This window comes from Columba livia, chromosome 7, assembly GCF_036013475.1.
Source record: "Columba livia isolate bColLiv1 breed racing homer chromosome 7, bColLiv1.pat.W.v2, whole genome shotgun sequence".
Taxonomy (NCBI): Eukaryota; Metazoa; Chordata; class Aves; order Columbiformes; family Columbidae; genus Columba; species Columba livia.
This window is the reverse complement of record NC_088608.1, coordinates 29,531,714-29,544,199: the sequence shown is the minus strand read 5'-3', so window position 1 is coordinate 29,544,199 and position 12,486 is coordinate 29,531,714. Positions and strand designations below refer to the sequence as shown.

At 38.2% G+C, this 12,486-nt stretch overlaps 1 protein-coding gene across 3 annotated transcripts in view; it reads left to right on the top strand.

Annotated features, from left to right (window-relative positions):
* DNAH7 (dynein axonemal heavy chain 7) overlaps positions 1-12,486 on the top strand; it is a 98,317-nt gene that overhangs the window by 55,850 nt on the left and 29,981 nt on the right. For all 3 annotated transcript variants that reach the window (XM_065068945.1, XM_065068946.1, XM_005501764.3), the window contains 6 exons: positions 947-1,073; positions 1,925-2,144; positions 3,198-4,070; positions 4,911-5,140; positions 6,222-6,552; positions 11,268-11,614. In XM_065068945.1, the coding sequence (XP_064925017.1) occupies positions 947-1,073; positions 1,925-2,144; positions 3,198-4,070; positions 4,911-5,140; positions 6,222-6,552; positions 11,268-11,614 (2,128 nt within the window). The remainder of the gene's footprint in view (positions 1-946; positions 1,074-1,924; positions 2,145-3,197; positions 4,071-4,910; positions 5,141-6,221; positions 6,553-11,267; positions 11,615-12,486) is intronic.

Below are 12,486 nucleotides of genomic sequence, written 5' to 3'. Positions count from 1 at the left end.
GAAGTGATAATCTTTTGGGTAAAATTCATGTTTATATCCCAATTGCTTGTGTAATTTTACTGTCTATACACATGTAAACTTCAATAGCATTTGTGAACTGCTGTGTCTGAGAGATGACCTTAGTTGAGGTAGAAAGAGACAGGATGAACTGGCCTATTCAGCATAAAACACTGAGATTTCTCAGCAGACACTAGTAATGCATATGCAGTTAAATACAGACAATCACTAGTTCTGTTGCAGTCTCAGGTGGCTGAATGGGAAACGGCAGGCCAGGAGTATTTTAGTTTCCTTAGTGTAGGGTCATAAGTGACCTATGAAGTCACATTTTTTAAAGGAACTTACCATGCTAATTGGGTTGCACTTTGCTATGCCCCTGGAGTTAAGGATGATATAGTAGATTGCCCACTTTTCAGCTACTTTTTTTTTTATTTGCTGCTGTAAGAAGGTTGAACACACTGTGCAGCAGCTTAGCCCTGAATTCTGAACAGAAGGAGAAAGTATCCAATAAATTTCTGGTTTATGTCCCCTTATTTCTACACATAGCTTCATTCTCCAGATCACAATCTAGTAATAAAAACTACTAACTCTAGAACTGGGAGAAAATTTACATGGAATAAAGTATACAGCATAACTTGTAAAGGTTTCTTTGACTGGGATGCTTTGAATATCAAGAACGTGGGTTTAAAGTTTTCTTTTATAACAGAAGCATAGTTTTAACATAGTGTCAAATCTATCTATCTGCAACTGAATGATATCAATCTTTATTTTACAGACCGTTGGTTACAGGAGAACAGATTGACACTGAGCTGCAGGTTGCTTTCATTAGGTTTATGCCAAGCGTGAGCCTTCTAGCTGAATCAAAGATCAATTTTAGAAACAAATGGCTAGGCTTTTCCTGTTTTCTTTTGAGTTTTTCTCTTATGTGTTGATGCTTTCTAATATCCAGGTGGTGGTCGAAACCCTGTAACACCACGATTCTTGCGACACTTCAATACAATTACTATTAATGAGTTTGATGACAACTCCATGTACACAATATTTTCTAGAATCTTAGACTGGCATCTAACAATATGGTAAGTGACATCAGTGTATTGGCAAAAATCAGTGTTTCAATAATGGTAGTAGGAAGTCTCCAAGATATGTTTGTAGGACACTACTCTTGAAAAGGAATTATAATCTTTTCTATCCTGTGCCTTTTGAGTTATTCATTACTCCACAGAAGCAGGGCTCAAAGATCTTTTTCCAAAGTCTCTCACAGAGGTTTGGATTCGACAAGGCTAATTCATTTAATTGACATATTTCTGTAACACAGTATTCTTTGTGTAATAAACAAGAATAGAATTTGGTTAGTCATGATTCGAAGAATAGAACTGGAAAGTACTCTTAAATTTCCTGTAGACTTTGCAAAGGCTTACTATTTATTTGGCATTTCAGTACTGCATAATTTTTAACTCCACTCTTAGGAAAGAACTTCACCTTTTGTTGTCTCTCCATTCTGACAGCTATGCTCCAGAAGATGCTCATACCCTGTTTCTAGGCTAAGTTTGTGATTTGACAGCTTCTGCCTCTTGGAGAGAGAAAGATCTCAGGAGACAGCAAAGCATGTTGGACCTGATTCCCCTGGTGCTGCTGTTAGTCATAAAAGTGAGGGAGGAGAAGAGCATAATTAGCTGTCTGACATAGCCAACATTGTCACAATGGGCCACAGTTACCACATTTGATTTGCAGAGTTAATCTGTTAATCCAGTGAGAGAACAAAGATCTGTAAAACTACCTGTGAGAAAGTAGAATCACAGAACTTAAAAATTGGCACAAATTTATAAGTAAATCAGTGTGCATATGCACTGTTATTTATTAATTGACGTGCTAGTATGATGGAACTGCAAGAATCATTCTGTTCTTACCACCTTTTATAACTTCTCAGTTATAGCTTTCCATCAGAATATGTAGCACTGACTCCACAAATTGTTAATGGAACCATGCGACTCTATAAAGAAGCTATGAAGAATCTGCTTCCTACCCCAGCCAAATCTCACTATTTGTTCAATCTTCGTGACTTTTCACGTGTTATTCAAGGTGTTTGCCTGTCAAGGCCTGAAACAACAGAATCTGCAGGAGCGATAAAACGTCTCTGGGTTCATGAGGTAAATTACCTAATACTAAGAAATTATTTTTATGATAAATAAGAAAAAGATGTGGATTTGTCTGTTAATCCTTTTGTGATGCCATCTCCTATTGGCCAATAGCTGTGAATGGGTAGCGTGCTCCTGAGAAACGATTTTGCATAGTGTATGGGCAGAAGAAATCAGGCTTTTTCACAATATGGATCATATCTTAGTAGAAAAATTGACTGTTGATACCTTCAGTTTCACATGATTATGTTGATTTTGTTTTCTGTTGTTTCAGTTGTTTGGGTTTTTTTTGTTTGGTGTTCTTTGTTGGTTTTGTTTGTTTGTTTTTCTCTTCTGGGCTTCCTTTAGAAAAAATGATTGAGTTTACTGTCTTCAGCAAATGCTGTCTGTCTTCCAGTCATATTAAGATAGACAGGCTGAAAGAGCTCAAGTGAAACATCCCTTTCAAAAACAAAAGGAAAAAGCCCCATGTAGCTGATAGCTGATCTTTGAGTGTTTTTCCTGAATTAAAAGAAAGCAAGGTCATTGACAATGGTCACCTTTTCAACTTTTAGCTCTAGTTAATAGACTCAAATCAGCATAAAGTGACCACAGAAGAGACCTTTGGTGATCATCCAGTCCATCATCCTTCCCCAAATCGGGATCACTTAAAGAAAGGAACAACGGTTACTTTGGAAGTGCTTTTTTTCTGAAAATGTCTTACAATTCTCTATGGATAAAGGATGTTCAGGCTTCCAGGCAATCTAGCTGTAGTGGAATGACCAACGTGTTCCCTTCCTCTTTGCAGCAGCCTTTTATGCATTTATGTAGTAATGTTTATAAATATATGTGTGTGTGCATATGTGTTTTTGTATGAATTTTCATTGTAATTCAGAAGTCATATTACTGGGCTCAACTGTTTGAATTGATTCTAAGTATCCATTTTGGTCTTTCTGTGTAGTGAAGTTTCAGGTACTTTCTATTTTGAAGGCTTTTTCAGAATTGTATTTATTTTGTCTTGTTTAAAATAAGTATACATTCCAAAGCAGAAGCAACTATTAAAATAATTGCGTTTTTCTTCTACAGGTTCTTAGAGTATATTATGATCGCTTGGTGGATAATTTTGACCGGGCTTGGCTTGTTGGATTTATCCAAGAAGTAGTGAAAACTGACTTACATGAAGACTTTGATGAACTTTTCCAGCATCTGGACTTCAACAGTGATGGCAGAGTGGAAGAAGATGATTTACGTAGCTTAATGTTTTGTGATTTTCATGACCCTAAGAGAGAGGACACTAAATACAGGGAGATAAGTGATGTGGATCAACTGAGATTAGTTGTAGAGAGTCACCTTGAAGAGTTTAATAACATAAGCAAAAAACCAATGAAGCTTGTGTTGTTCCGATTTGCTATAGAACATATTTGTAGAATTTCCCGTATTCTGAAGCAGCCTCGCAGCCATGCCCTCCTTGTTGGTGTTGGAGGGAGTGGTCGACAATCTCTTACTCGGTTAGCAGCCCACATGGCTGAATACAACCTTTTTCAGGTGGAAATAACGAAAAGTTATGGTGTTAATGAGTGGCACAGAGACTTAAAAGTCATTCTAAGAAAATCCACTGAAGGGGAAACGCAAGGAGTTTTCTTGTTCACAGATACACAGATTAAAAAAGAGTCATTCTTAGAAGACATTAACAACTTCCTAAATGCAGGCGAAGTGCCCAACCTCTTTGCAGTAGATGAGAAACAAGAGATTTGTGAACAAATGCGTCAAGTAGATCGTCAGCGGGACAGGAGCAAACAGACAGACGGCAGTGCTATAGCTCTTTTTAACATGTTTGTTGATCGCTGTCGAGATCAGCTTCATATAGTCCTGGCAATGAGTCCCGTTGGAGACGCTTTCCGTAATCGCCTTCGTAAATTCCCAGCTCTTGTCAACTGCTGCACACTGGACTGGTTTCAGGTAAAACCAAAACTTTTCTTGAGCGTGTTCTCTAACAAAAGTGCAATAGAAACATGATTCCAGCCCCTTTTGTAGCAAGTAATTCTCTTTCGTCAAGTTAGCACTGAAAGATATCCTGAATTTTCTTAGTGCCATGTTTCATATTGCTTACACCATTAGAACCTTTCTGATTGTAATAAAGGCTAGTACAGGCTGAATGCAAAATCATCACGAAAATAACTTTCTGACTGTGGTATACAAGTCTTAATTGCATCAACATAACACTGTGGATGTTACAGATTTAAATATGTAGTGTTTTCTTCTGTTAGCAGGACTGCTGGTATCTAGGGTGCCAAAAAAGTTTGAAACTGAAATACTCATCAAAAAAACAGATATTTATTTGATGCAAAACACTGTATTTTTTTTCCCCACTGCTCTGCAATAAAACCATATTCTGTCTGTTATGTGCGAAAGACCTTGGAATACTGAAGAGGTAGGATTTAATCATATAGAGAATCTGAGGAACTTGAATTTCATCAAGTTTTGAAATGTAGTACTGTATCTTTAAAGGTTATTCTGAAGAGGAAGAGCAGAGACAGTTACACACACATCTGAACATAGGGAAAATGCAAAATATTAGGAGCAGTATTTCTGTAAGATGAAATAAGACAGAGGGCTTGAACTGAATCTCTAAGTAGTTTGATTCTTTTCAGTTTTGTTATTTCCCTGTTTGATTATCTGAAGTCATTCCTCTGTGCCTCTGTAATTTTATCCATGCGGTAAAGATAATGTGTTGAAAAATGTTTTGAGATTGAGTGTGAAGTACTGGGTAAGAGAAGTGCATTTATTCATTTGTTTTAGACGTGGCCTGAAGATGCATTAGAAGCTGTGGCCTCTCGCTTCTTGGAAGATGTAGAAATGTCAGAAGAAACTCGAAGTGGGTGTATTGACATGTGTAAAAGCTTCCATACATCTACCATCGTTTTATCTGACTTATACCATGCAGAAATGCAGAGACACAACTATGTTACACCTACTTCATACTTGGAATTGATCTCCACTTTTAAAAGTCTACTTGAAAAGAAGCGCAGGTAAGGATTTAGAATGTGGCCTTTTCTAGAGGAACTCAAGCTCACCAAAAATAGTATTTTCTGTCTCTTTTAGCTAATCTGAACAAAACAAGTGAATGCTTCTTAGTTAATTTTAATTGATGGAATGGTAGATGGCTAAAATGTCCTCTTATTGGGCAAAAGGTCTGACTTGGTGCTTGGTGCTCTCAAAAGATACTTGGATTAGACCACTACTAACATGCCTGTTGATGTTGCTCTATGTTGATGAATTACCGTGGTAGCATCATATCCATAATGCAGCCTCCTTACCATGCGGTTCTCTGGAGGCTGGAGGGAAGATGCCATCTGGGCAACCATCTTCTAAGTTGGTGAGTGTCATTGGCTTGCTAGCAGGGTTCAGCTGTGCTGTGGCTGTGCAGAAAGGAGCTCTGTGTGCATGTGCACATCTGTTCTGTTCTCATGGCTGCTCAGGAAAAGTTCCTTTTTCTTTTTTGTCCTCCTCATAGATACGACACTTCCATAACAACTAAGATGAGTGCATAATTTGATCAACAGGCTGTGTGAAACACTGCACAAAGCAAGAAATTCCAGGAAGAAAGGAATACAGTTTTGAATGTAGTGATCCAATGCCTTTGGAGTTTCTTGATTCTGACACTGTTGGCTGTCCCCAGAGTCATTCACATTCTACTGCTGAAATGTTTTTCCCAATTCTGTTAATCCTCTTTCAACATCACCTCACCTCATAATCTTCATGAGTGTATCCCCATCTCCTCCCTCTCCTTTTCTTGCCTGTTACTCCTGTGCCATCTTTGTTTTGTAGCTGCTGCCAGCAAAGAGGCAGAAGCTTAACAATCACTTGTTTTTCTCTATGTGATTACTTATTTCTCTCTATCCAAATCTCTGATTATACATAATGGCATAATTCAATACTACAGGTCAAGTAATCACTGCTAGTTTTACTGCTTGTTGAGCAGATCAAACAAGATTGGCAGAGTTTGTTTGTTCAGAGTAGTGAGAAATTTGGGGAATGGATTACAACAAATTAAGTGACCAAGTACTGATCAAATATCTTTATAGCAAGCTACTGTTTTATTTTTTTCAGTAAGGTGAAGAAAATGAAAAGAAGATATGAAGTTGGCTTGGAGAAACTGGAATCTGCTGCATCTCAGGTGTCCTTGATGCAGGCTGAACTGGAGGCTCTGCAACCTCAACTCCGGGAAGCTAGCAAGGAGGTTGATGAGATGGTGGCTGTTATTGAAAAGGAATCTTTGGAAGTAGCCAAAACGGAACAAGTTGTGAAAGCTGATGAAGCAGTGGCAAATGAGCAGGCTATGGCTGCAAAAGCCATCAAAGATGAATGTGATGCTGACTTAGCCCAAGCCATGCCATGTTTAGAAAGTGCTCTGGCTGCCCTGGACACTCTGACAACGCAGGTATGGCTAACTGCATGTTGATGTGCTGGAGAGGTATTCAGATATCCAAAGGCAGGGAATATCTACATTTTCAGATTTTACATGATACTTGCACAGTTTTATAATTTAGAAACCTTTTGACATCTTTCAGTCTTAAAAAGCAAAATGCTATTTGTCTTTATATTCTAGTGAAAAAGCCATAAGGATAAATTTTTCTGGAGTACAAGATCAAATATTATGCTAGACATTTCAAAATTTATAGCCACCTATATATATAGCCATCCTACCCTCTAGCAGATCAACACTCCCACCCAATTCTGTGTCATCTGCAAATTTACTAAGGGTGCACTCAATCCCCTCATCCAGATCATTGATAAAGAGATTAAACAGAAGTGGCCCCAATACTGAGCCCAAGGGAACACCACTTGTGACCAGTTGCCACCTGGCTTTGGCTCTGTTCACCACAACTCTTTGGGCCCAGTCCTCTAGCCAGTTCTTATCCATTACAGAGTACACCCCTCCAGGCCATGAGCTGCAGCTTTTCCAGGAGGATGCTGTGGGATACGGTGTCAAAAGTTTTACTGAAGTCTAAGTACACAACATCCACAGCCTTTCCCTCATCTACTAAGTGGGTCACCTTGTTGTAGAAGGAGATCAGGTTAGTCAAACAGGACCTGCCTTTCATAAGCCCATGCTGACTGGACCTGATCGCATGGTTTTCTTGTATGTGCCGTGTGATGTCACTCAGGATGATCTGCTTCATGGCCTTCCCCAGCACCGAGGTAAGACTGACAGGTCTGTAGTTCCCTGGATCCTCCTTCTGGCCCTTCTTGTAGATGGATGTCATGTTTGATAAATCCAGTCAACTGGGATCTCCCCAGTTAGCCAAGATTGCTGATAGGTAATGGAAAGTGGCTTAGTGATCACCTTGGCCAGCTCCCTCAGCACCCTTGGATGTATCCCATCTGGCCCCATAGACTTGCGGGTGTCCAAGTGGTGTAGCAGGTCACTAACCATTTCCCCTTGGATTAATGGGGCTTCATTCTGCTCCCCATTCCTGTCTTCTGGCTCAGAGGGCTGTGTACGTGGGGCACAACTGTTCTGACTACTCAAGACTGAGGCAAAGAAGGCATTCAGTACCTCACCCTTTGCCTCATCTTCTCTCACTATGTTTCTCCCTGCATCCATCGGGGGATGGAGATTCTCCTTAGCCCTTCTTTTGTTGCTGATATATTTATAGAAACATTTCTTGTTGCTTTTAGCAGTGGTAGCCAGGCTCAGCTCTAGTTGGACTTTGGCCCTTCTGTTTTTCTTCCTGCATAACTTCACAGAATTCTTGTATTCCTCTTGAGTAGCCTGCCCCTCTTTCCAAAGGTTATAAATTCTCTTTTTATTCCTAAGTTCTGAGTCTATAAATGGAGGTTGAAATCCAGTGTCTCGCCATGTTAGGGGACCACTCTTTATAGGAGTATGACAGTGGAGGCAGCCACCTTTGTTTTTATGGACATTCAGTTTTTCTTTGCCTGGATAATGCTTTGCTCATGGTGGGATGAAAGGACATCTCCGAGATTGTAAGAGTGAGAATGTGCTCTGTGCTTCAGCAGTTCGTGCTGAAAACAAGATTTTCAAAAACTTTCAAGGAAACCTTAGAAAGCAGGGGGTTTGTTATCTGCAGCTGTTGTTTGCTATCAAAAGTTTTAGGTTCTGGCACTGTCAGATCATTGGCATGCTTTGTGAAAATAGGAGATGGCTATTTAGTCACTTCAAGACAATTGCATGATGGTTGTGAATAACAAGACAAGAACAAGGCTTTGAAGGCTAATGCAATGATCCTTGAGCTGCTGTCAATGTTTAGTGTCTCCAAGAGGGGGTATTATAATTCAAGAGGGAAGGAAAGAGAAAAAAAAAAAGGTAGGTAGTTCCAAGGAGAAAAAACAGAGGGTTTTTTCCTCAAAGTTGTAGTTGAATAGCATGATGAACACAAAAAAATAATAAAATCTGTGTGTAGGAATGCTGAGAGTACCTGTGGAGGACTGTTGGTTTTGATTCAACCTTCACCTTGGCCACCACTGGTGGAAAGCAGAGCAGGACACACGTTGCAAATTGTTCCATAAACAAAGTGTTTTGTTTGGAGAAAAAGATCTCTACATAATTCACTACTTCTGAGATTAGTACCTTAAGTGACAAGAAACTGTGAGCCTTTTATGGCTTGTTGTTCAGCAAGGATGAGAAAAAAGTATAACAGTTTTAAGTGTTATTTTGCTGTTGACATCTAAGTTTTGTAGAAATACACATGCAAAGACACTGAAATTTAGAACTAGGCAGAGACCTCTGCCAGTCATCATCTTCCACTTGTAATCTGTTTCACTTTACACACTTATCATTTAGAAGATTTTCCTGGTGTTTACTATTAATCTTACTCATTACAATTTAACCTTGTTTTCTGTCCTGCTCCCTGTGGACATGATTCTTTATCTTTTATGTAGTTAAAGACTTTCCTCCTTGATCTCCCCACCCTCAGTTTTCTGAAAGCAAGTCATCACTATTCATTTAGACTTCTGTCACAAATCAAGTGAGCTTTTCTGGTTATTCTTTCTGTACCTTCTTCATACATTCAGTTTAGGTGCATTGCCCAAGGCTGAATACAAGATTTCAGCTGTGGTTTGCTGAATGCTGTGTAGAGTAGAGGAGGATTATTGACATGTGTAGTTTGTCATTCATGCTACAGCTGTGTCATTTCCTGAAAATCACAATTATATAATAATTGCTTTCCCTTTTCTTTTTGTGCTAGTTCTTTATCTATAGTTTTCCAGTTCTGCAATTTATACAGATTTTTTTTACTCTCTACTCCAATGTATTTGCATTTATTCTCAACTTTCTCTCGGTTGAGAATATAATACATTCTCTTTTCCATCATTCATTTCAGTAATGAAAATATTGCATAGGTCTGGACCTGCATGAGCTGTGTCAAATCTTTGTTGTGTTTTGACAGGGTTATCAGTTGTGGTGGTCACCTACTCACAGTTAATCTTTTAGAGACATCAGATGCAAAGAGTATTAGCGTTTTGACTATGTGTTTACATTCTCACCCTTTTCACTGGGTGCGTAGCCAGCACTTTCTTGCTTTTCTTACTAGTACTGTAGTTATAGAATTTTTATACTTCATAGTCGTATTGCTTGTAATGGCAGCTGAGTTTGAGTTTAGCCTTTAAAATAGTCTTCTATTCTGCTTACAACCCTTGGTTGTATTAAGTTAATTTGTATTTGTTCTTAATTTTTTTGCCAGAATAGCTGGCTAAATTTGATTGTTCATCATCTCCAAGGACTTCCTTCCCTGGAGATCCCATAAGCTAGTTTTCTGACTGCATCATGGAAATTCCATGTCTTTATTTACTTGCTCTTTTTTCCCCTCTCCTGCACACTTGTGTGGTTGTAGGTGTTGTTGTTTGTTGTTGTTTGTTTGTTTGTTTGTTTTTGGTTGTGGTTTTGGTTTGGTTTGGGTTTTGTTGTGGTTTTGTGGTGGTGTTTGGTTTTGTGGTTTGTTATTTTGCTGTTGTTTTTGGAGGGGTTTTGTTGTTTTTTCCTTGTAGGTCCAGGAAAAACAACAGTTGCAAGGAAATTGTCTTTTTGTCATCCAGCCTTAATGTTTCACTTTTGTTTGTGGCACAAATGAATGTTCCCAGAACTCAAAAGATACAGCTTTCTATCCAAATTGCCAAGGTTTTAGACCTCAAAGAAACCATGGGCTAGCTCTCAAAATCTAACACTATTTGGCAAGATACACACAAGATTCTAGAAATCCTTGAATTTATTGGAGTATGGATTCTGTGAGAGAAGCTCTTAGAAAGACTATTTGAATTTCCATGCAGAGTTATTCTTTGGAAAGAGTAAGATTATTCTCCATAAACCTATAGATTACAAACCTCTTGCTTGATTAGTTGTACAAATATGTGTAGAAGTGTTTCATTCTTATGTATTATTTTTCTATATTTGCAGTTAAAACTTTGCTTATTCATTTCCTGATATTTCTTAGCATGTCAATACTCCTTACCTAATAGTTTTCTTCCTTTTAGCTGCCACTCCCCTCATTAAGCTCACTCAGGGAACTTAATAACTAACCAGAATACAAATTGATTTGTTTTCTGCACTGGAGACCAGAGATCTTTAGTTTTGAGTTGAAGGCAGCTTTTACCTTGTTCTCTTCAATCTCCTAATGCAGTGTTGATGTGATCCTGTCAGCTTGGAACTGTGTGTTAGAGCCTGAACTGAAAGGTCGAGTGTAACGCTGGAACAGCTGAACTCCAGCACTGCAGTGCAATGCCCACTGCTGAATTAGGAGCAGAAAAAGTACAACTGAAAATGAATTGCATAGAAGAAGTTTTTGCTTCCTCTAAACTGGTTGTTGACTAGATTTCAGATATTTTTGTTTAGATGTCAGTGTTAGTTTAATTTGCATAGCACCTTGAAGAAAGGACTAGAAAGAATGGGAAAAAAAAGAAATAAATTTTTCTATAAATAATTTTAGATATATATGTATTGACCATGCAGGCTTGTCCTATGAACATGAAATCACAGTGTATTTAAAAAGATTGACTAAGGATAGCAAACGTATATGGCAAAATATTATCTTGACATAAAAGGTATTATTATTTCTTTTGTAATAGAAGAATTAATCCACCTATGTTCAGAGCACTCAGGGTATTGTTATTTTTTTTTATTATTATTATTCTTTTAAGGATATTACAGTGGTTAAGTCCATGAAGAGCCCTCCCGCTGGTGTCAAGCTTGTAATGGAAGCTATATGCATCCTTAAAGGCATCAAGCCAGATAGGATTCCAGATCCAGGAGGTTCTGGTAAAAAAACTGAGGATTTCTGGGGTCCTGCTAAGAGACTTCTGGGTGACATCAGATTTCTTCAGTCTCTTTATGAATATGACAAGGATAACATTCCCCCAGCTTACATGGCCATCATAAGAAAACGGTATCTTACGAATCCTGAGTTTGTACCAGAAAAAATTCGAAATGCTTCCACAGCAGCAGAGGGTCTGTGCAAGTGGGTCATAGCCATGGATGTTTATGATGTGTAAGTATGCATAAAAGTTCTTAAAAAAAAAAGGTTAAAAGAAATTTTATTAAAGAGATCAGTTTAACACCAAAAGAGATGTGAAATTATGCCTTACTAGTGGGAAACTTGTGCAAACCAACTGTCATAAGATACCTGATGTTAAGGTGTAAAGCCTGATTTATCACTTCTGAATTTTTCTCGGAAGGCATGGGAGCAAAGATCTCTTCAGCTGGCAAATAAAGTTAACTTCTTTTTACGGTGTTGCAATTTGAAAGTTCAGTCGTGGTAGGGAATGCGTGCATTCATTTGAGAGAAGATTTTGTTGTTGGACTGAAAGCTTAGTGAATGCATACTTGATAGAGTTCTCGATTTGAGAATGACTATTAACATTGTAAGTATCAGTTGTTAGAAAACTAACTAAAAAGATGTCTTTAAAGGAGAACTGCAACTTAGAGCAGTACAAGAGGGGATTAATTAATTATGAGGCTAATACTTGTGAAATACTGTTTCAGTTGAGCATAGGGACATTTTAGCCTATTTTCTTGCTGCTTGTTTTTGGAAAGATAAACAATATGTTTTCAGTTATATGTTACTTCAAGTATTTTCCTCACAAAAATATCTCTGTAAAAGATTGCAGTCCCCAAAACTGGAAAAAAGATCCCTGAATGTGTAAAGCTGTTAATTTTTTATTTTGTGTACACAGTTGCCTGTATGTATGTGCGCAGTGTCTGCGAGTGTTACTTAATATATTGATTATTGATGTGTTCCTAATGGCACAAATCCATGATGGATTCTCAGTTGTGGTGAAAGGGGACACATCTTGGATGCGTAATCTTTTTTGCCTTTAGTCATTACCTGTTATTACAGAAAAAAAATGCAGAAACTGCATA